Source organism: Megachile rotundata, chromosome 14, assembly GCF_050947335.1.
Source record: "Megachile rotundata isolate GNS110a chromosome 14, iyMegRotu1, whole genome shotgun sequence".
In the NCBI taxonomy this organism is placed as follows: Eukaryota; Metazoa; Arthropoda; class Insecta; order Hymenoptera; family Megachilidae; genus Megachile; species Megachile rotundata.
In genome coordinates this window covers 8835127-8853753 of record NC_134996.1, presented here as the reverse complement: position 1 = coordinate 8853753, position 18627 = coordinate 8835127, and the positions used below count along the sequence as shown (strand labels likewise).

Sequence of the window (18627 nt, the reverse complement as noted above, 5' to 3'; positions counted from 1 at the left end):
AGTATATTTGATGATATTAAACTAACAAATATGATTGTGTAAATCTTCTAAGGGAAGAATATATAATATAAGGAACCCCATATCATAAATAAGAGCCTGTTACAATTTTTCCACAAAAACTCCACCCATTTTCTTTCATCAAACAAGCCTTACTCAGTAGTACACATATTCGTAGAGTATTTCATTCACGAAGATTTTACCAGCTTGACCGGCAGTCGGAAGTGGAATTCAAACGATGGCTTTTACATGAACGTGGCTCTTCAGACACTGGCATCGTTCCAGAGAATTATTCTGACACTTTGAAACGTAACATTTCCCACGACATGCCGTATCGTACGTCGCAGAACAAGCTGTCTCCACTTTTCCCCTATTTCTTCTTTTTTCCACCACTTTCGAGCCGACCGACGTGACTCTTCTCTCGTTACGGATCGTGAAAAGGGTCTGGAAATCCACTGTACGTGTCGATGCCTTAGAAATGGAAATCGATGAGATGTCTCCTCTATGCTATTTGATTTGACGTAGTCTACCTTTCCCAAAATTATGAATCAGGTATTTTGTATTCATGGGAATATTTGTTGGAATGTTACAAAGGAGAAATGTAAAAATAGAATTTCGTAGACATCTTCATCTTTTCACTTTTAATAAAAATTTCTCATAGTCATTTAAATATACAGTTGAACATACATATGTTAGTAAGTGAAGGAAAATCAACTTGAAAAAATTTAAGTTGACCCATTTTAAATTTATAAAAATGCCCCATTTTAAACTTAAAAAAATTTAAGTTGACTTTCGATTTTATAAATTTAAAATGGATTAAATTTTAATACATCTGACGTTGAAGATAATTAAAATGAGAAATGGTGGAATCAAAGGAAATAAATGAAATCTTCAGACTGTTATTTCCTCGTCAACGATAGTTCAAACATTGAATAGTAATCGTTTCCGGTGAATTCCAAATTTTAACTAGTTAGTTCGCCAATTAGTCAACTTCCAGCTTTGGATATTTCCAACTACTGGCTCTCTGGTAATTTTCCGTTTTCCCGACAAACTTCACTCGTGTGATACATTGAATGCAACTATGTGGATACAGGCGATTAAAATGTAGATATTAAACTAATCTGTATAATGTAACTTATTAGACAAGTTTGGGTTTCTCTTGTGCTACGTGGTTAGTATAATTAATCTGAAATACTATGGGATTACTGTGTTTTGCTGTTAAATTTGGGAATAACTTGATAATTTTTTTATTATTTTGAAAGGTAGTTTGAAATGTGAATATACGAAATGTCTGATATCATCGTGTGGATATTAATGTTTAATATTGACAAATTATAAACAAATTGTCTAATATTGAAATTGTAAACAAATACCTAGAATTAATATTCTGAAGAATAACATAGAACTGAAATTACAAAATAATTGTCATCCACCATTGAAATTGTAAACAAGCCTCGATCTAACATTGAAATTATAAGAAAAATTATCTGCCACTAAAATTATAACCTACAGTTAATATTCTAAATAATTTATAACCTAGAACTGAAATTACAAAATAATTGTCATCCACCATTGAAATTGTAAACAAGCCTCGATCTAACATTGAAATTATAAGAAAAATTATCTGCCACTAAAATTATAACCTAGAGTTAATATTCTGAAAAATGTATAACCTAGAACTAAAATTACAAAATAATCATCTACCACTGAATTTATAAATAAATAGCTAGAATTAATATTCTGAAGAATAACCTAGAACTGAAATTTTACAAAATAATTATCATCCACCATTGAAATTATAAACAAGCCTGAATCTAACATTGAAATTATAAGAAAAATTATCTGCCATTAAAATTATAACCTAGAGTTAATATTCTAAAGAACTTATAACCTAGAACTGAAATTACAAAATAATCATCTGCCCCTAAAATTATAAACAAGCCCCTATCTCTTGAAATTAAAAAAATTACAAAATAACAAAGCAACAAAATGAAAAGAAAGATTTGTAAAACCACATCCATCAACCCAAATCAAACAAAATACGTCAGAATTTGTAGAAACATGAAATGCATCCACAAAATCATACTCCGTGCCCTCAAACGACATAGTACTTTTCGTGACGTTAAGGAAATTAACTTTGAAACAAATTAACGTCATAGAATTTCCAATGGATCATGGCAGTTTGAAACGTGCTTTAGTAAGAGTTGAAACTTGGAATTGCAGGGCCATGATTGAACCACAAATTCAAGCATTCGATGCAGATAACTTGTTGCAAGTAATTGCTAGCTACCTATGTGTCGCGATCAGCTGTGCAGTTTATAGAGACTATGTCACCGTCGATGTTTGATTTCTGAGCTCTTTGATGTTACAGGAAGCATGTTTCATGCTTCTCTTACTTACTGGAAATAATTACTGGTTAGACTATGTAAGTTTTCTTGTTTATGGATAATACGCATCAGCAAGCTTATCTTCATTTTTAGAAATGAATATTTAGGTTAATGGACTTGAAGGAGTTCATACGAAATTAAGTTGTAGAGGTTATGTTTGTTGTGTGATGCAGGGAAGACTGAACTTGGTAATTAAGGGTGAAGGATAGAATATTTCTTTTGATGTATTATATCTTTGTGGTACATGTTTGATAGTAAAAGTTGTAAAATGAAACGAGGATGTTATAAAAATGTTGAATAAAAATGGAGAAAATTATTCTTCGTTTAAAATTTCTAAATATTCAACATTTCACTATCCAAGAATCCCAAAATTCCATATTTTAACAAAATAGAACTTCCAAATCCCAAAATTCTAAAATCCTAAAATTCCAAAACTTCAATGTTAAAAAATTCCAAAACCCCAAAATTCAAAGTTCTAATAATTAAAAGTTCGCAAAACCCCTAATCCAAAAATTCCAAAATTCAAACACCCCAAAATTTCAAAAATCCCAAAATTCCATAAATGTAAATTTTCAACCCCTAAAAAATTTGAAACCAGAAGAAAATTGTTTCAGTTCGTTGCATTCAATATTCCAACAAATTTTGCATGTACATGTCTATTTTTGTGAAATGCCGTTTTATTTGTTCTTATTAAATGAACATTTTACGAAGCCATGGATGCTGAATCAATACGTAGCTTCGGTTTATAATTTACATGATACTCGCGTGTTTATGCATTAATTTAAATATGATGTTCCCCGAAATTAATGTTTACCATTCTCTTAAGCTAACAAGTTACTGTGCACACTTATTTCTGTACTGTTTATATGCACTTATTTTAACTGGTAATTCAAAATACATATTAAACGAAAATATTCATGTATCGTGAATTTTAACTTGTTATTACAAATCGATGAAAGATATGTTTTATCAGGTATTCAATTATTTTAACAAATTACAATTTTATTTTGGTTATTTTCAAAAGTACAAAGTTTGTAGGTTAATTGTTATATTAATATATGTAGCACTATTGTATTGTATTGAGGGGTGAATATGACTTCATAAATAAATATATCTCTGTCAAATTTTAATGACTAAAGAATTTCTTCAAAAAACACCTGTAAAAATTTTTGAGTTCAGAAAAATTTATTTTGTCAAAAATAAAATATTTTGTTTAAAATAAATTTCTAAAAATTGAACACCTTATTGTCTATACATTACTACCCCTTATATTAGATAATGCCTTATATTAAATAATATTAAATTCCAAAATATAAAAAAAAAATATATAGCAAGAATACAATGAAACAGCAAGATTTCTATTACTCGTATAACCGTATCTAAAAATTGGAACTATTTCAAAAACTGCTTTTAGTTAATACTTTTTTCGCTCGCAGAAAATAGTTTATTGTGTCTCCATGCTTGTAAATATTGTTTCGATACCGGTTTTCCACGCAACACTTTCCATTTGCAATAAATAATCGATCAAACACACTCTCACGCTTATTCCCTGTGAACAAACGAAAAAAGAAAATAGAAGCGGAGGACGCAATATCCCGAACCTCTGCCGATGAAACACACAACCACTCGTGTGTGTTTACGATGAGGACAGACGCATTTCAAGCGACACGCGATATTGCATCCGAAACAGTGGACGATCAATTTTTTTTTCTCTTATTTCAATCGCCGATGTTAACTATTTGTGCTGAAATGACGGGATAAGTTTCTAGAGTAGAAACTAGTCAACTTTCGAGATATCGATGACCATGACTTGATAATCATTCTTGCGATGGATATTTATTGCATATTAGACATTTATGGCATATGAGTCGATTAACTATTTTTCCAAGGGTTTTTATTTTTTAAGACCTCCTCAATTTTTCGTTGAATTTCATTGCAAATATTTTGTGCAAATTCTTTTGTCAAATATAAGGAAATAATTATTTATTACATACGTGTGTAACACTTTAATGGCCGCTTACATATGTGTGTCACATATGTTGTTTTAATAATTATCACACAAAGAAAAATATTAAATTTGTTGTATTAAATGTGTGTTGTTTGGTGAATTACGTAAAGTTTTTTTAAATTAATTCTTCAAAAATGTTACTGACCTGACGACATTTGATTAAGTAGGCGGCCATTAAAGTGTTAATATCGACTGTTCAACAAAATTGTTAAAAATCTTTCTTTGTAATTGCAAATTTTTCTGTTTTCTCAAAATGTACCTTGTAAAGTTATGTATGTATTAACAATGTTGTTATTATAACTACTGCAATGTTGTTATTACAAGTTTGTTGTTATACTTATAGTATTAAAACAGTTTGATTAAAAAAAAGTAATAAATGAGGAAATAAGAGCTTTTAATGAAACAAATTATTTGAAGTAATATTTAGCCAACTTTGCGTTAATTACCATAGTAAGTTAACTGTGTGAAGTTATTAAATTTTCTAATTTGCAATACCGTTATCTTGTTACAGGCGCTTTTGCAAGCACATGACGTAGCTGGACACGAAGTTTACGGTGAAGAAGCAACCAGAGTAACTCCACCGCCTCTACTTCCATACCTAAACGGAGGCGATGATCTCGAGGGCCAAAATGGCGACTTGGATCTCGAGAATGTAACACGCGTCAGGCTGGTCCAGTTCCAGAAGAATACTGATGAGCCAATGGTGAGAAACACTTCTATAAATACTAGTTTAAATGGTGTTTTAAAGACTCTCAATATTCTACAATGATCAGCAATATGCAAATATAAATAATATATGTGAAATAGTAGAAGAAACTTGTCAATTTTAATGAAACACCATTACAGTCATGTCGTATTATATCAACTGTACTGTGTTATTAATTAAATTGTAAATACCTTAATAGTTTGTCAAATTATTAAACCTTAATGTGTAGAAATAGTTAAAATTTTAATAGTGATAAATTTTGAATGTTAATTAATGTTGAATGTTGAATTTCAAATTGAGAAGTGAAATTGAGAGGAGAAGTATTGATTTCAAATTGAAGCTTTTGATTTTCAAATTAAAAGTATAGATTTTCAAGTTAAATCCAATATTTTGAAATGCTTTAACTGAACATTGATTTTCAAGTTAAAATAAATATTTCAAAGTGCTTAAACTGAAGATTGATTTTTAAGTTAAAATAAATATTTCAAAGTACTTAAACTGAGGATTAATTTCCAAGTTAAAATAAATATTACAAAATGCTTCAACTGAAGATTGATTTTCAAATTAAATTAAATATTTCAAAATACTTGAACTAAAAATTAATTGTCAAGTTAAAATAAATATTACAAAATGCTTAAACTAAAAATTAATTGTCAAATTAAATTAAATATTACAAAATGCTTAAGCAAAAAATTAATTGTCAAGTTAAAATAAATATTACTGCTTGAACTGAAAATTGATTTTCAAGTTAAAATAAATATTACTGCTTGAACTGAAAATTGATTTTCAAGTAAAAATAAATATTTTAAAATACTGAAACTCAAGATTTTCAAGTGAAAAATATATTTTGATACTTTTAAATAGATTTTGTAAATTTTGTTAAAATTCTGCATTTAGTCTAACACTAATATAATTCATATAATAAATTATTGTATTTAATAATATAATAAATTGCTTGAGAACATAATTTATAAAAAGGAATTATTTTGAATACTCTGTTTTATATTCGCGTTATATAACGTCACGAAATGACTTGTTTACTTGCAGGGAATCACTTTAAAAATGAACGAGGATGGGAAATGCGTGGTGGCAAGAATTATGCACGGTGGAATGATACACAGACAAGCGACACTTCATGTCGGCGATGAAATCAGAGAAATTAACGGAATACCGGTGGCCAATCAATCTGTCAATGCCTTGCAAAAGATACTCGTGAGTACGACCTCTCAAATTAAATCATGAATAATAAACATGATTACGTCATGATTTAATTAAGATATCACTGATCATTATATTCCATTCGTTATGGTGATCCAAAGTTTATAGTGTATTTGATGAATAATTAAATCGTTCATTACTCAATTATTCAAATTTCATAATCGAATTATTTTTACGGTTTCTTGTATTTTTGTTGTTAGATAAATTTTGATGGGTTCAGATCATTAAGGTAACTAGGATTTTTAAGTAGGAGATGGTTTTTAGATTTCTTGAAAGTGTCAAGTGCTTGTTGGTTCACTTTCAGTTGGTTAATTTTCAATTCAGTTAATTTTCATTTATGTTATTGTACGTTTTGTAAATGATATATTGTATATTTCATTTGAGTGTAAATATTTATTTTTGTGAAGACAGAATTTTGGGAGAAATTTAACGATTTTTTGATATTTTTAAATAATGTTCGATGTGAGAAGGCAGTCGACATTTTGAGAGAAATAGACTCAGCATCTAGTATTTACAAGTTACCTAGAATTTACCTAGTTACGCCAATGTTAACTCACCATGACGTTCTTAGGAAGACGTCGAATAATTAATAATATACACCTAGCCATTTTCATTAATGTACATAATTAATCAAATATTTTCAGTGTACATGTAACGAGTGTTGTAGGATTTTCATTATTAAAAGATATTTCCATTTTATGTATAATCAATACTTGAAGCTCTTCATGATTCATACATACATTATTAATAAAATACTTCCTTCATTTTCGTTTCATAACTAAAATACTAAAACACAGCAGATTACAGGCTAGAAATAATTAAACAAAATTTAGTTTCAAAATTTTTGTTTCATTTTAAAAATGCAATGGTTCAACATTACATATTTACCAATTAATATTTTACATTTAACAGTTGTCAATGTAATTATTAATAATATAGATAACTGATTTAAAAGTATACGAATAATCGTGATAGAAGAACTGTATACAGGGTGAAGCACTTTAAACAGGCCAAATATATGAAACATATTATATTGCTAAGCTTGCTTGATATCAAACGATAATTTCACATAAATAGTTTACTTATGCATTATTCTAGAATACCTTACTTCAGCATTTCCTAGAACACTTCCTTGCAAGTAAAAATATATATAATCCTATTAAAGGAAGTGCAATTAATCTTCATGTATCCTCTATAGGTTCCCTTAAGTAAAGGCTATTAACATTGTGTCAATATGTCTCTGATATATGCATCATGTAGATGTATGTATGATGAGCATATATGGATACACACATGAGACACATACTGACACAATGTTATTAGCTTTTATTAATCAATGTGTGTCAATATGTGTTTCTAATATATGCATCGTATAGATGTATTACATGTGTACGTACGTGTATAATGATCATATATGAATACTCACATGAAACACATACTCACACAATGTTAATAGTTTTTATTCATCAGTATGTGTCAATACAATGTGCCTCTGATATATGCATCATATAGATGTATTACATGTATACGTATCTGTATAATGATCATATATGAATATTCATATGAGACACATACTCACACAATGTTAATAGTTTTTATTCATTAGTATGTGCCAATATAATTACCTCTGATATATGCATCATATAGATGTATTACATGTATACGTATGTGTATAATGATCATATATGTATGGATACTCACATGAGATACATGCTCTCACAATGTTAATAGTTTTTATTCATCAGTATGTGTCAATATAATGTGCCTCTGATATATGCTTCATATAAATGTATTACATGTATACGTATGTGTATAATGATCATATATGAATACTCCATGAGACACATACTGACAAAATGCTAATAATTTTTATTCACATATATCATTACCTTGTAGCATTGCAGTATACAGAATGTAGAATGTTATATTATCTGTATTCTTATATTCTATACATACATGTACACATATCAAATCTATACTACACACACATACACTATTGTGTACATGAATAATTCTACATACAGCAAGTTTCTGCACTTCCCCGATATCAAGCAAGTTACCCACCCGTTTCTTATCACCAATGACAAATTTAACTGCCCCGTCACAAGTGCCTCATCCCGTATCAGAACGATAGCTAACCCGTGTCCATCGTGATACATCACCTCGCGATATAACGAGAACGCAGCAGAGTTCATCAGATTAATTCACCTAGCATTGGACTTTGTCAACATAAACCCTCGACCATTCAGAAGAGTTGTTAACAACTTTGCTTTCTGTTACAGCGAGAAGCACGAGGTTCGGTGACCTTCAAAATCGTGCCGTCTTACAGGAGCGCACCGCCCCCCTGTGAGGTACAAGTAAGCCCTAAAACCCAAACCCAATCCCAGAACCCTGTTACACAACACAAACCCACAGCCACGGCAGTGTCCACGAGCACAAGCTCGTCCACTGCCACAAGCAAATCCGGGAAATCGGTGAAAACCTCCTCGGCCACTACGAGCAAAGAGAAGAGCAAGTCTAAGCCTTCTAAAAACAAAAGTGGCTCTTCGTCGACCGAGAGTACACCTAGACGACGGCTCAATCCGTTATCAGCTCTCAGATCACGAAAATCGTAAATTCTTTGGCAGATTAACTCCTTGCAATTATACAAAATCGATGACCTTGAGATTCAGGGTTATTCTTTTTTTTGACGACTCTTAGTTTTTGAGATCACTTCAGAAAGAGAACTTGAAAGAATAAAGTGATCATATTTTAGGGTCGTAATTGCAAGTGGCTCTTTTTTGATTAGTTGAAATAAAGATTCTGAACGAGTCTCCCCTTCGCCTTTGAATAGCTCTAATATTCGTTGGCAGTTAGATAAATAGCTATCGTGATCTTGTAACGCTGTTTTAATACTCTAGTGACTTTAGTTGCAGGTAGGTTTTGTTTTGCATTCAGGAATTGTTTCTACAGGGTGCTTCACAGCTAGGTCCCTGAAATAGTTGACGTGATTCTGAATAAGATTTCCCTTTGCAAAAATGGGGTGTGCTTCGTTTTAGAATTATTAAGGAATATAATTTTTCACTCCGTAATTTCCACGCGCTGTATTTCCTCGCGGCGTAATTTCCACGCTCTGTAATCTCCACGCGCCGTATTTCCACGCGTTGTATTTCTATGCGTCGAAATTTCTACGCGCCATAATACCACACACCGTAATTTTCACGCGCCATAATTCCACGCGCTGTATTTCCCATGCGCCATAATTCCACGCTTCATAATCTCCACGCGCCGTATTTCCACGCGTTGTATTTCTACGCGTCGAAATTTCTACGCGCCATAATACCACACACCGTAATTTTCACGCGCCATAATTCCACGCTCCATAATTTCCACGCGCCGTATTTCCATGCGCTGTATTTCCACGCGCCATAATTCCACGCTCCGTAATCTCCACGCGCCGTATTTCCACGCGTTGTATTTCTACGCGTCGAAATTTCTACGCGCCATAATACCACGCACCGTAATATTCACGCGTCATAATTCCACGCTCCGTAATTTCCACGCGTTGTATTTCCACGTGCCGTGATTCCCACGCGCCATAATTCTACACGCCGTATTTCCACGCACCGAAATTTCTACGCGCCATAATTCCACGCGCCGAAATTTCTACGCGCCGTAATTTTCGCGTGCCATAACTCCACACTCCGTAATTTCCAAGTAATTTATATTAAGGAATATAAATTTCTTTAGACTCGAAGCTGTGACCAATCAGAACGCGAGGATTACGCGCTCAGCCAATAGGCTCGAAGCTGTCGCGCTCGCGTCTGCGCATGCGTAATCCTCGCGTTCTGATTGGTCCGTGTTTTTCCTTAATAATTCAAAAACGAAGCTTCACAGCTCATTTTTGCAAAGGGAAATATTATTCAGAATCACGTCAGCTATTTTAGAGACCTACTAGTTGTGGGACACCCTGTATGCGTTAAGGATGTGAACGCTTTAAATGTGGTCTTAAGTTAATAGAGATATGATTATAAATTAAATTTAATGTGTAGTTTTAGAATATTATTAGTCTCGAATGAAAATAGAGATTTAACAAAGATCTCGGATTTTTAGCAAGAAATTATTTAGTTTTTGTGTGTTTGCATGTAACTATATTTTAATCACTGAACAAACCTATCGCATAGGTGACACGGTGCCAATTAATTATTATGACTTTAAATAATTTCACGCAGGAAATAACTGTTGTATAAGAGAAACTTTGCTAAAAACGTTTTATAGAATCTTTTAATTATTTTACAGTTGTATTGATATATTTGTTTTATGAATTATGGTAATATTTACATTGCATCTCACGTTACTGTGATTCTAGGATTTGTCTATTGATAATAATAGTTTTCAGTAATTATTGATTATTTGGAATTGCATATTGGTGAAATTGACAAGTTGACTACTAATTATAAATTATAAGACATAAATGAAGTATATTATATTATATTAGTGTGTTCTATATCTTTGACGTCGTATTTGTTTTAGTATAAATGACATATTTTAACAAACGTTCTTCCATTGAATTTTATGTGTTATATAACTTCTTTTTATTTATCCCCATGACTGTAATATGGAACATACCGCCATTTTATGGCGGGAAATACTCGTTAATCTTTTTACTTTTGACACCTAGTCTCCTGTAGTTTTAATATTATTTGTATTACTTTATTTGTTGTTTCTTTTGTTCATTAATGAAACTAAATTTTTGTTAGTACACCAACAAGTTTTAATTTAAATATTAAATATACATAAAAAGACTAATATTCGTATGTGATTTTCTTTTCTAAGCAACTATTATACAAACTCAAATTTTTTTAATAACCAATATACACAGTTCTATAATTTAATGTGGAAAGTGGTTTGCTATATATGTACTGAATTTATATGATGCTATAATATTTAAACAATTAGTTAATACATTGAAACATGGTAATTAACACCAGTTTCGTGCTTCTAAGACCTAAGTTGCAGCAGTAATTTTTGATAACTGACCTTAAATGTCTCATCTATTATATTTGTATAAAAATTAGATAAAAATATTAACAAACATTTTTGTGTTTTTCTTTAAATAATAGTATTAATGATCTAGTCAAATATATACTTTATGTTTGCGTGAAAAAAATAGTGAATTAATTAAAAAAAAAAAGATAATATTTAACCTTGCTAGTATTATTAATTAAAGTTATATATTTATATTTTTTATTAACAAAATTGTGATTAATAGTTGTGATAAATGTAGGATATTCATTAAGTTTAATGTTGTATCGTAACAGTTGTGTCTTTGTGATTACAAATTCCTTCCAAAAACATTTCTCATATTTTCTTCCATTTTCATTACTTTGTACTGTTACATTTTTTTTCAATTTGTAGATGGAATTTTAGATGTAGAGTTGAGAGCACGGCGGGAATTTTTAGGGAAAATGGCGATGTGAGGGTAGGAGGTAGAAATATCGAACAGGGTGAGGAAAATGGCAATATATGGAGAGGTGATGATTATTGCTGCAAGATTGAAATATAGAAATTTTTTTAGATAAAAGTTTTTTGATTTTTAAACTTTTCAGTGCAAATATTTTTACATTTTCAAGTTTATTAATTTTCAAATTTTCACATTTCCAAATTCCAAAATTTGAAAATTCCAAATTTCCCAAATTCCAAATTTCCAAATTCCAAATATCCCAAATTCCAAATAGCCCAAATTCCAAATATCCCAAATTCCAAATATCCCAAATTCCAAATATCCCAAATTCCAAATATCCCAAATTCCAAATATCCCAAATTCCAAATATCCCAAATTCCAAATATCCCAAATTCCAAATATCCCAAATTCCAAATATCCCAAATTCCAAATATCCCAAATTCCAAATATTCGAAATTCCAAATATCCGAAATTCCAAATATCCCAAATTCCAAATATCCCAAATTCCAAATATCCCAAATTCCAAATATCCCAAATTCCAAATATCCCAAATTCCAAATATCCCAAATTCCAAATATCCCAAATTCCAAATATCCCAAATGCCAAATTCCAAAATTCCAAATTTCCCAAATTCCAAATATCTCAAGTTCCAAATTTCCCAAATTCTAAATTTTTCAAATTCTAAGTTCCCCAAATTCCAAAATTTCCAAATCCCAAAATTTCCGAAATTCTCAAACATCCAAATTCGCATATTCCTAAAATTTTCCTCAAAACCTCAAATTTACTTTATTCCCAAATCCCCAAACTTCTAATTTTAAATATTAGTTCCTTATAAAATTTGAAATTACAGCTAAAAATTGTTAATTTTCTAAAATGTGTAGAATTTCTAAATTTCCAAAATTATTATTTCAATATTCCTACCACAAATTTCTAACTTTAAAAAACTAAACCTCTAAAATTCCAAAAGTACAAATTATGAAATTTCCGAAATTTATAAACTTCCAAACTTCATCTCGTTAATTTCCCTAGAAATCCCCAAGGTGCTCACGACAGTAGTTCATACATCAACGTCCAAAAATAATTGAAATATATTTTGCATATTTTTTCTCACTAGACAATATTCATATAAACGTTTACAACCATTACAACCCGAAACGGAGTGTTTTATTATATTTTATTATGTTCAACATTACGCAACGATTAACACAAAAGGAGGAACAATCGAAAATCGCTTGCAATTCAGAGTCGAATCGAATACTGAGGGATAGATTGAATAAATGTGAATTTCATGAACTGGTTGCTATTACGAGTGAAGAAATTTCATCGAATTTCAATATGTTTGAAATTGAATTGTCGAAAGAAAGAAAATTGGGTCAGGTGCGGAGGATTTATGCAAAATATCACTGCTGCGTTTTGATGTTTTAATAATTCTTCGATTTTAATCATTCTAGTAAACTCTTACTCAGATTTTTGATAAATTTATTCAAAATTACATTTGCGTCAAAAAATTGCAATTTTAATGCAATTTTAATACAATTCAAAATTACATTCACGTTAAAAAATTGCAATTTTAATGCAATTTTTAATTATGTTAAACTAAATTTAGTTAACATAATTAAATGTAATTTTTAATAAATTTATTTTTTTGCACGATTTATAGATACATTATTATTTATTGAATTGTAGGTGTTTTCATTTTTGATTAGTGGTACTAAATAATTATTAATATGAAGTTCGTTTCATTTTTCTAAATAATTATGAAGTAATGGTGAATTGATGATAACGGTACTAACTTTTATTAGTTGTTCAATTATGCAAGTTTTTAGTAAACTAACAATTTTTACAAATATGTCTTAAGTTTTTGATCCAACTTTTTAAACATTGTGGATGAATTTAATTATGTTAAATTAAATTCTGTTTCACTTATGTTGAATTGAAATTTTTCTCTAATTATGTCGAATTTAAATTGTGTTTCACTTACATCGTGTACACATAAATTGTGTTTTATTTATATCGAATATAAATTGTGTTTCAATTATATCGAATTTAAATTGCGTTCCACTTATGTCGTATATAAATTGTGTTTCGCTTATATCGAATCTAAATTGTGTTTTATGTATGTTGTATATAAATTGTGTTTCACTTATACCGAATCTTAATTGTGTTCCACATATGTCGTATATGAATTGTGTTTCATTTATATCAAATATAGATTGTGTATCATTTATATCAAATTTAAATTTTATTTAAGTCACTTATATCAAATTTTAATTCTGTTCTAATTATGCCCACCTTAAATTATATTTAAATTCATTTCAAATTAAATTGAGTTCATAAAACAAAGTCAATTGTCCATTTCTTTCTAACATTATTTCTATTTACATCTTCAATTTATTGACTCACATATGGAATGTTACATATGTTACATCTACACATTTAAAAACAGCAATTTAAAAACAGCAATGGTAATTTAGAAAAAGCACCGTGACAAGTAAAAAAATATCTCCCTACTATACACAGCTACCGAATTGCTTTTTCCGTCAAAATTAATTATTTCCTAATTTACCTGTACCTGTAAAAAACTTACTTCATAAACGAATTAAAAATGAAAGTGGTCGTAGCAAGCAAACAGAAATACAAAAACGAATGGTAAATTAAGGAAGCTCGGAGTAAAATTAACAATTCATGTAACGAGTGCAGCGAATTAAATTCTGAAGTGGAACATGAGGTAACGTTATAAATTCGTTAAACGACATACTGTGTACATCGAGCGTGGGGAGTATGATGTATATTTTTCAAGTTAAACTAAACAGGATTTTGCTAACAGACTTTACTAGCGGAGATTCTAGTTGATTGCGCACGATATTTATCCGTGTTAAATAATACGTTTAGTAGAATACAACGAAGTTGGAAATTTGCTCGATGATGATTCTGGGTTTGTGAATTAGTGATGGACAAATTGAGTGTCCGGTTGTTGGGTTTGTGGGCAGTGCACGAATTGTAATGTGGTTTCACATTTTTTGGGTGATGAAATTTAGAAATTTTGAAATTGGGTGATGGGGATACAATTCAAAATATGGAAATTTTGGGAAATTTTGGGGATTTCGGGAATTCAGGCGATTTAGGGTATATGGGAGATTTGGGGTATATGAGCGATTTGGAATATTTGGCAAATTTGGGAAATTTGGAGAACTTGGAGAATTTGGAGAAGTTGGAGAATTTGGAGAATTCTGGAAATTTGGGAAATTTAGGGAATTTGAGGAATTTAGGAAATTTAAGATATTTTTAGAGTGTTGGGAACTTGGCGAATTTGAGGAATTTGGGGACTTTGGGGAATTTGGGGAATTTGGAGAATTTGGGGAATTTGGAGAATGTGGAGAATCTGGGGAATTTGGGAAATTTGGGGGATTTGAGGAATTTGAGGAATTTTGGAAACTTAAGGTAATTGGAGAATTTTGGGAACTTGGAGAATTTAAGGAATTTGAAGAATTTAGGACATTTGAGAAATTTGAAGAATTTGGAGAATTTGGGGAATTAGAGGAATTAGGAGAGTTTAGGGTATTTAGGGAATTTGGGGAATTTGGGGAATTTGCGAAATTTAGGATTTGACAAACTTGAAATTTGGCAAATTAGGAATTTGCTAGGAATTAGGGACCTTTGGAATTTAGGAAATTTGGAATTTGGAACATCTGCAATTTGAAAAATTTGGAATTCGAGAAATTTGGAAATTTGGAAAATTTGGAATTCGAGAAATTTGGAAATTGGGTAATTTGGAATTTGGGAAATTTAGAAATTGGGAAAATGAAAAATTTGGAAATTGAAAAATTGAGAAATTGAAGAATTGAGAAATTTGGAAGCTGGGATATTGGGAAATTCGAAAATTGAGAAATTGGAAAATTTGGAATTTGGCAGGAATTAGGGATCTTTGGAATTTAGGAAATTTGGAATTTGGAACATCTGCAATTTGAAAAATTTGGAATTCGAGAAATTTGGAAATTGGGTAATTTGGAATTTAGAAAATTTAGAATTTGGGAAATTTGGAAATTGAGAAAATGAAAAATTTGGAAATTGAAAAATTGAGAAATTTAAGAATTGAGAAATTTGGAAGCTGGGATATTGGGAAATTCGAAAATTGAGAAATTGGAAAATTTGGAACTTGAAAAATTTGGAAATTGGAAAATTTGGAAATTGGGAAATTTGGAAATTGGAAAATTTGAAAGTTGGGAAATTTGGAATTTGGGAAATTTGGAATTTGGGAAATTTGAAATTTTAGAATTTTGAAATTTGGGAACTTCGGAATTTGATAAGAGAATTTGAATATTTGGAAATTTGGACGTTTGCAATCTACAAATCCCCAAATTATTAAATCACCAAATCTCTAAATCTTCAAAGCTCCGAATCTCCTAATCTTCAAAAGCCAAATCTCCAAATTTACAAATCTAAAAATCTACAAATCTCCCAATCTACAAATCCCCAAATCCCCAAATTTCCAGCACGCCGATTTGAAAAATTGAGAAATTGCAACCTCGTCTAGCCATCAATACCATCCACTGTATCGTAGCTGCCCATCGCTGTTCTAAATCGCGTCGTACGATCGACAGAGCTGATAAACGGAGGTTTTCATTTATTTCCTGGCCTACACACACACGTACGCCAACATATACACGTGTTTACAATAAGAGACACTCGAATCGAACCGATTTTTCTGAAACAAACTTGTGGACTGTGATTTACTGTGTCATATATTGGAGAGAGGAATATTCAAAAAGGTTTCTACGATCTATTTCGGATCATATATGACATATGTGCCATATATCAATTTATTGATACCGTCTCTTCTTTCTAGAACTTTCTCCATATACGAAAACAGTAACACATGCGATACTCAGATTATATTCATTTTTCAGCCTAATACACGTAGATGTTATTTCAGAGTAATATATTTGCATTATACGAAGAACTTTCGTAAACAGAGATTTATTTTCACGGTTACGCTGAAGATTTTATTTTCGTTGACCCAGTTTACAATTACGGTGCAAAAATTTTGCAATATGCAGACGCGTGCCGTGCTGGTTTTGTTCCGAGTTGAGCCGTTTATTCCTTCGCGAAATGTTAGCTTGTTGCGCATCGTGTAACCGATTTTCACACGTGGAGTTTCCGACATAGTTTATTCAAATGACATTTAATGGAAAATGTAATATTTCACGGGCCAGGTTGAAGCTTAAATTTATTATTTTATTTGCTTGTAAGTAAGTCTTAATGTATTTGGATATTTATGAGTTTGCGAGGTGTCGGATTTATGGATTGAGGTTTCGTGTTTATTAAATTAGCATTCGGATTTTCGAGTTTGGGTACTTTGGGTTTTTTTAATTATTGCTCGGGTTTGGATATTTTGAGATTTAGGATTTTTTAAATTAGTGAATTTTCGAATTTGGAAATTTTCGAGTTTAGGAAATTGAGAATTTAGGATTTTTTAGATTAGGGAATTTTCGAATTTGGAAATTTTCAAGTTTGGGAAATTGGGAATTTAGGATTTTTCAAATTAGGGAATTTTCGAATTTGGAAATTTTCGAGTTTAGGAGATTGAGAATTTAGGATTTTTTAAATTAGTGAATTTTCGAATTTGGAAATTTTCAAGTCTGGGAAATTCAGAATTTAGGATTTTTTAGATTGGAGAATTTTCGAATTTGGAAATTTTCTAGTTTAGGAGATTGAGAATTTAGAATTTTTCAAATTACTGAATTTCTGAATTTCGAAATTTTCAAATTTAGGAGATTGAGAATTTAGAGTTTTTTAAATCACTGAATTTCTGTATTTGGAAATTTGCATGTTTGAAAAATTTGGGATTTAGAATTTTTTAAATTTCTGACTTATCGAATTGGGCATTTTCAAATTTGAAATATTAGGAATTTAGAAATTTTTGAGTTAATAAGTTTTCGAACTTGGATATTTTCAAATTTAGGAGATTGGGAATTTAGAATTTTTTAAATTTCTCAATTATCTTATTTGAAAATTTTCAAGTTTACAAAATTCAGAATTAAAGATTTTTTAAATTACTCAATTATAAACTTATAAACTTAATTTATTCTTTATTCCAAAACAAACAAAGAATCAATCAAAACCTTAAGCTTCAAATTGACACCCAAAGACGGCCATTTTGTGCTATCCTCTCCTCAAAATGTCGGACCACTAAATCGTCAATTAGATACGCAACAAGCTATCAACCTCAAACATTAAAAAAAATTTAACAACTTTTGATTTGAAAAATATTTTATTGTTATCTGACAAATTTCTACGCCATTGAATACAGCTTGGAAAAACGAAAATGTTCGACATCGGTTTCGCAATATTTTAATGGCATACCTTGTTCGCAAACTCGTGTTTTTCGACACGATGTAGACGTACATATGTATAATATAATTTGGTGGATAGTACATATACATTTTGTAGAAGTTGAAACACACACGTACTTCACACATAGACACATTTAAGCAGTAACACGATATATCTCCCTCCCTGTATCCGCTTCACGTGTACACACATATGCTCATGTATGTATACCCAAGTATACGTAGAGTATACTTCGAGTAACTCTGGATTTACGGACATTTAGGCACTAATCTAAATTGGTCTGACCTAAATTTAATTCTAACTTGTCCAATTCAAATTTGATTCGGATTAGTTGAATTTTAGTTTAATTTGAATTAGGGTAAGTTAAATTTAATTCGAGCTTATCTGATTTAAATTTGATTTGTCCAATTCAAATTTAATTCAAATTGGTCTAATTTCTATTTTATTCAAATTAGTCTGAATTCAATTTAATTCAAATTAGTCTAATTTCAATTTAATTCAAATTAGTCTAATTTGA

At 30.4% G+C, this 18627-nt stretch overlaps 1 protein-coding gene across 9 annotated transcripts in view; it reads left to right on the top strand.

Moving 5' to 3' along the window:
- The window catches only part of CASK (peripheral plasma membrane protein CASK), a 404924-nt gene that overhangs the window by 341841 nt on the left and 44456 nt on the right, over window positions 1–18627 (top strand). For 7 of the 9 annotated variants that reach the window (XM_076539684.1, XM_076539689.1, XM_076539686.1 and 4 more), the window contains 3 exons: window positions 4904–5095; window positions 6146–6310; window positions 8599–8667. In XM_076539684.1, the coding sequence (XP_076395799.1) occupies window positions 4904–5095; window positions 6146–6310; window positions 8599–8667 (426 nt within the window). Of the gene's footprint in view, window positions 1–4903; window positions 5096–6145; window positions 6311–8598; window positions 8674–18627 lie in introns of all 9 variants that reach the window. The other 2 variants (XM_076539685.1, XM_076539690.1) reach the window with 2 other exon arrangements.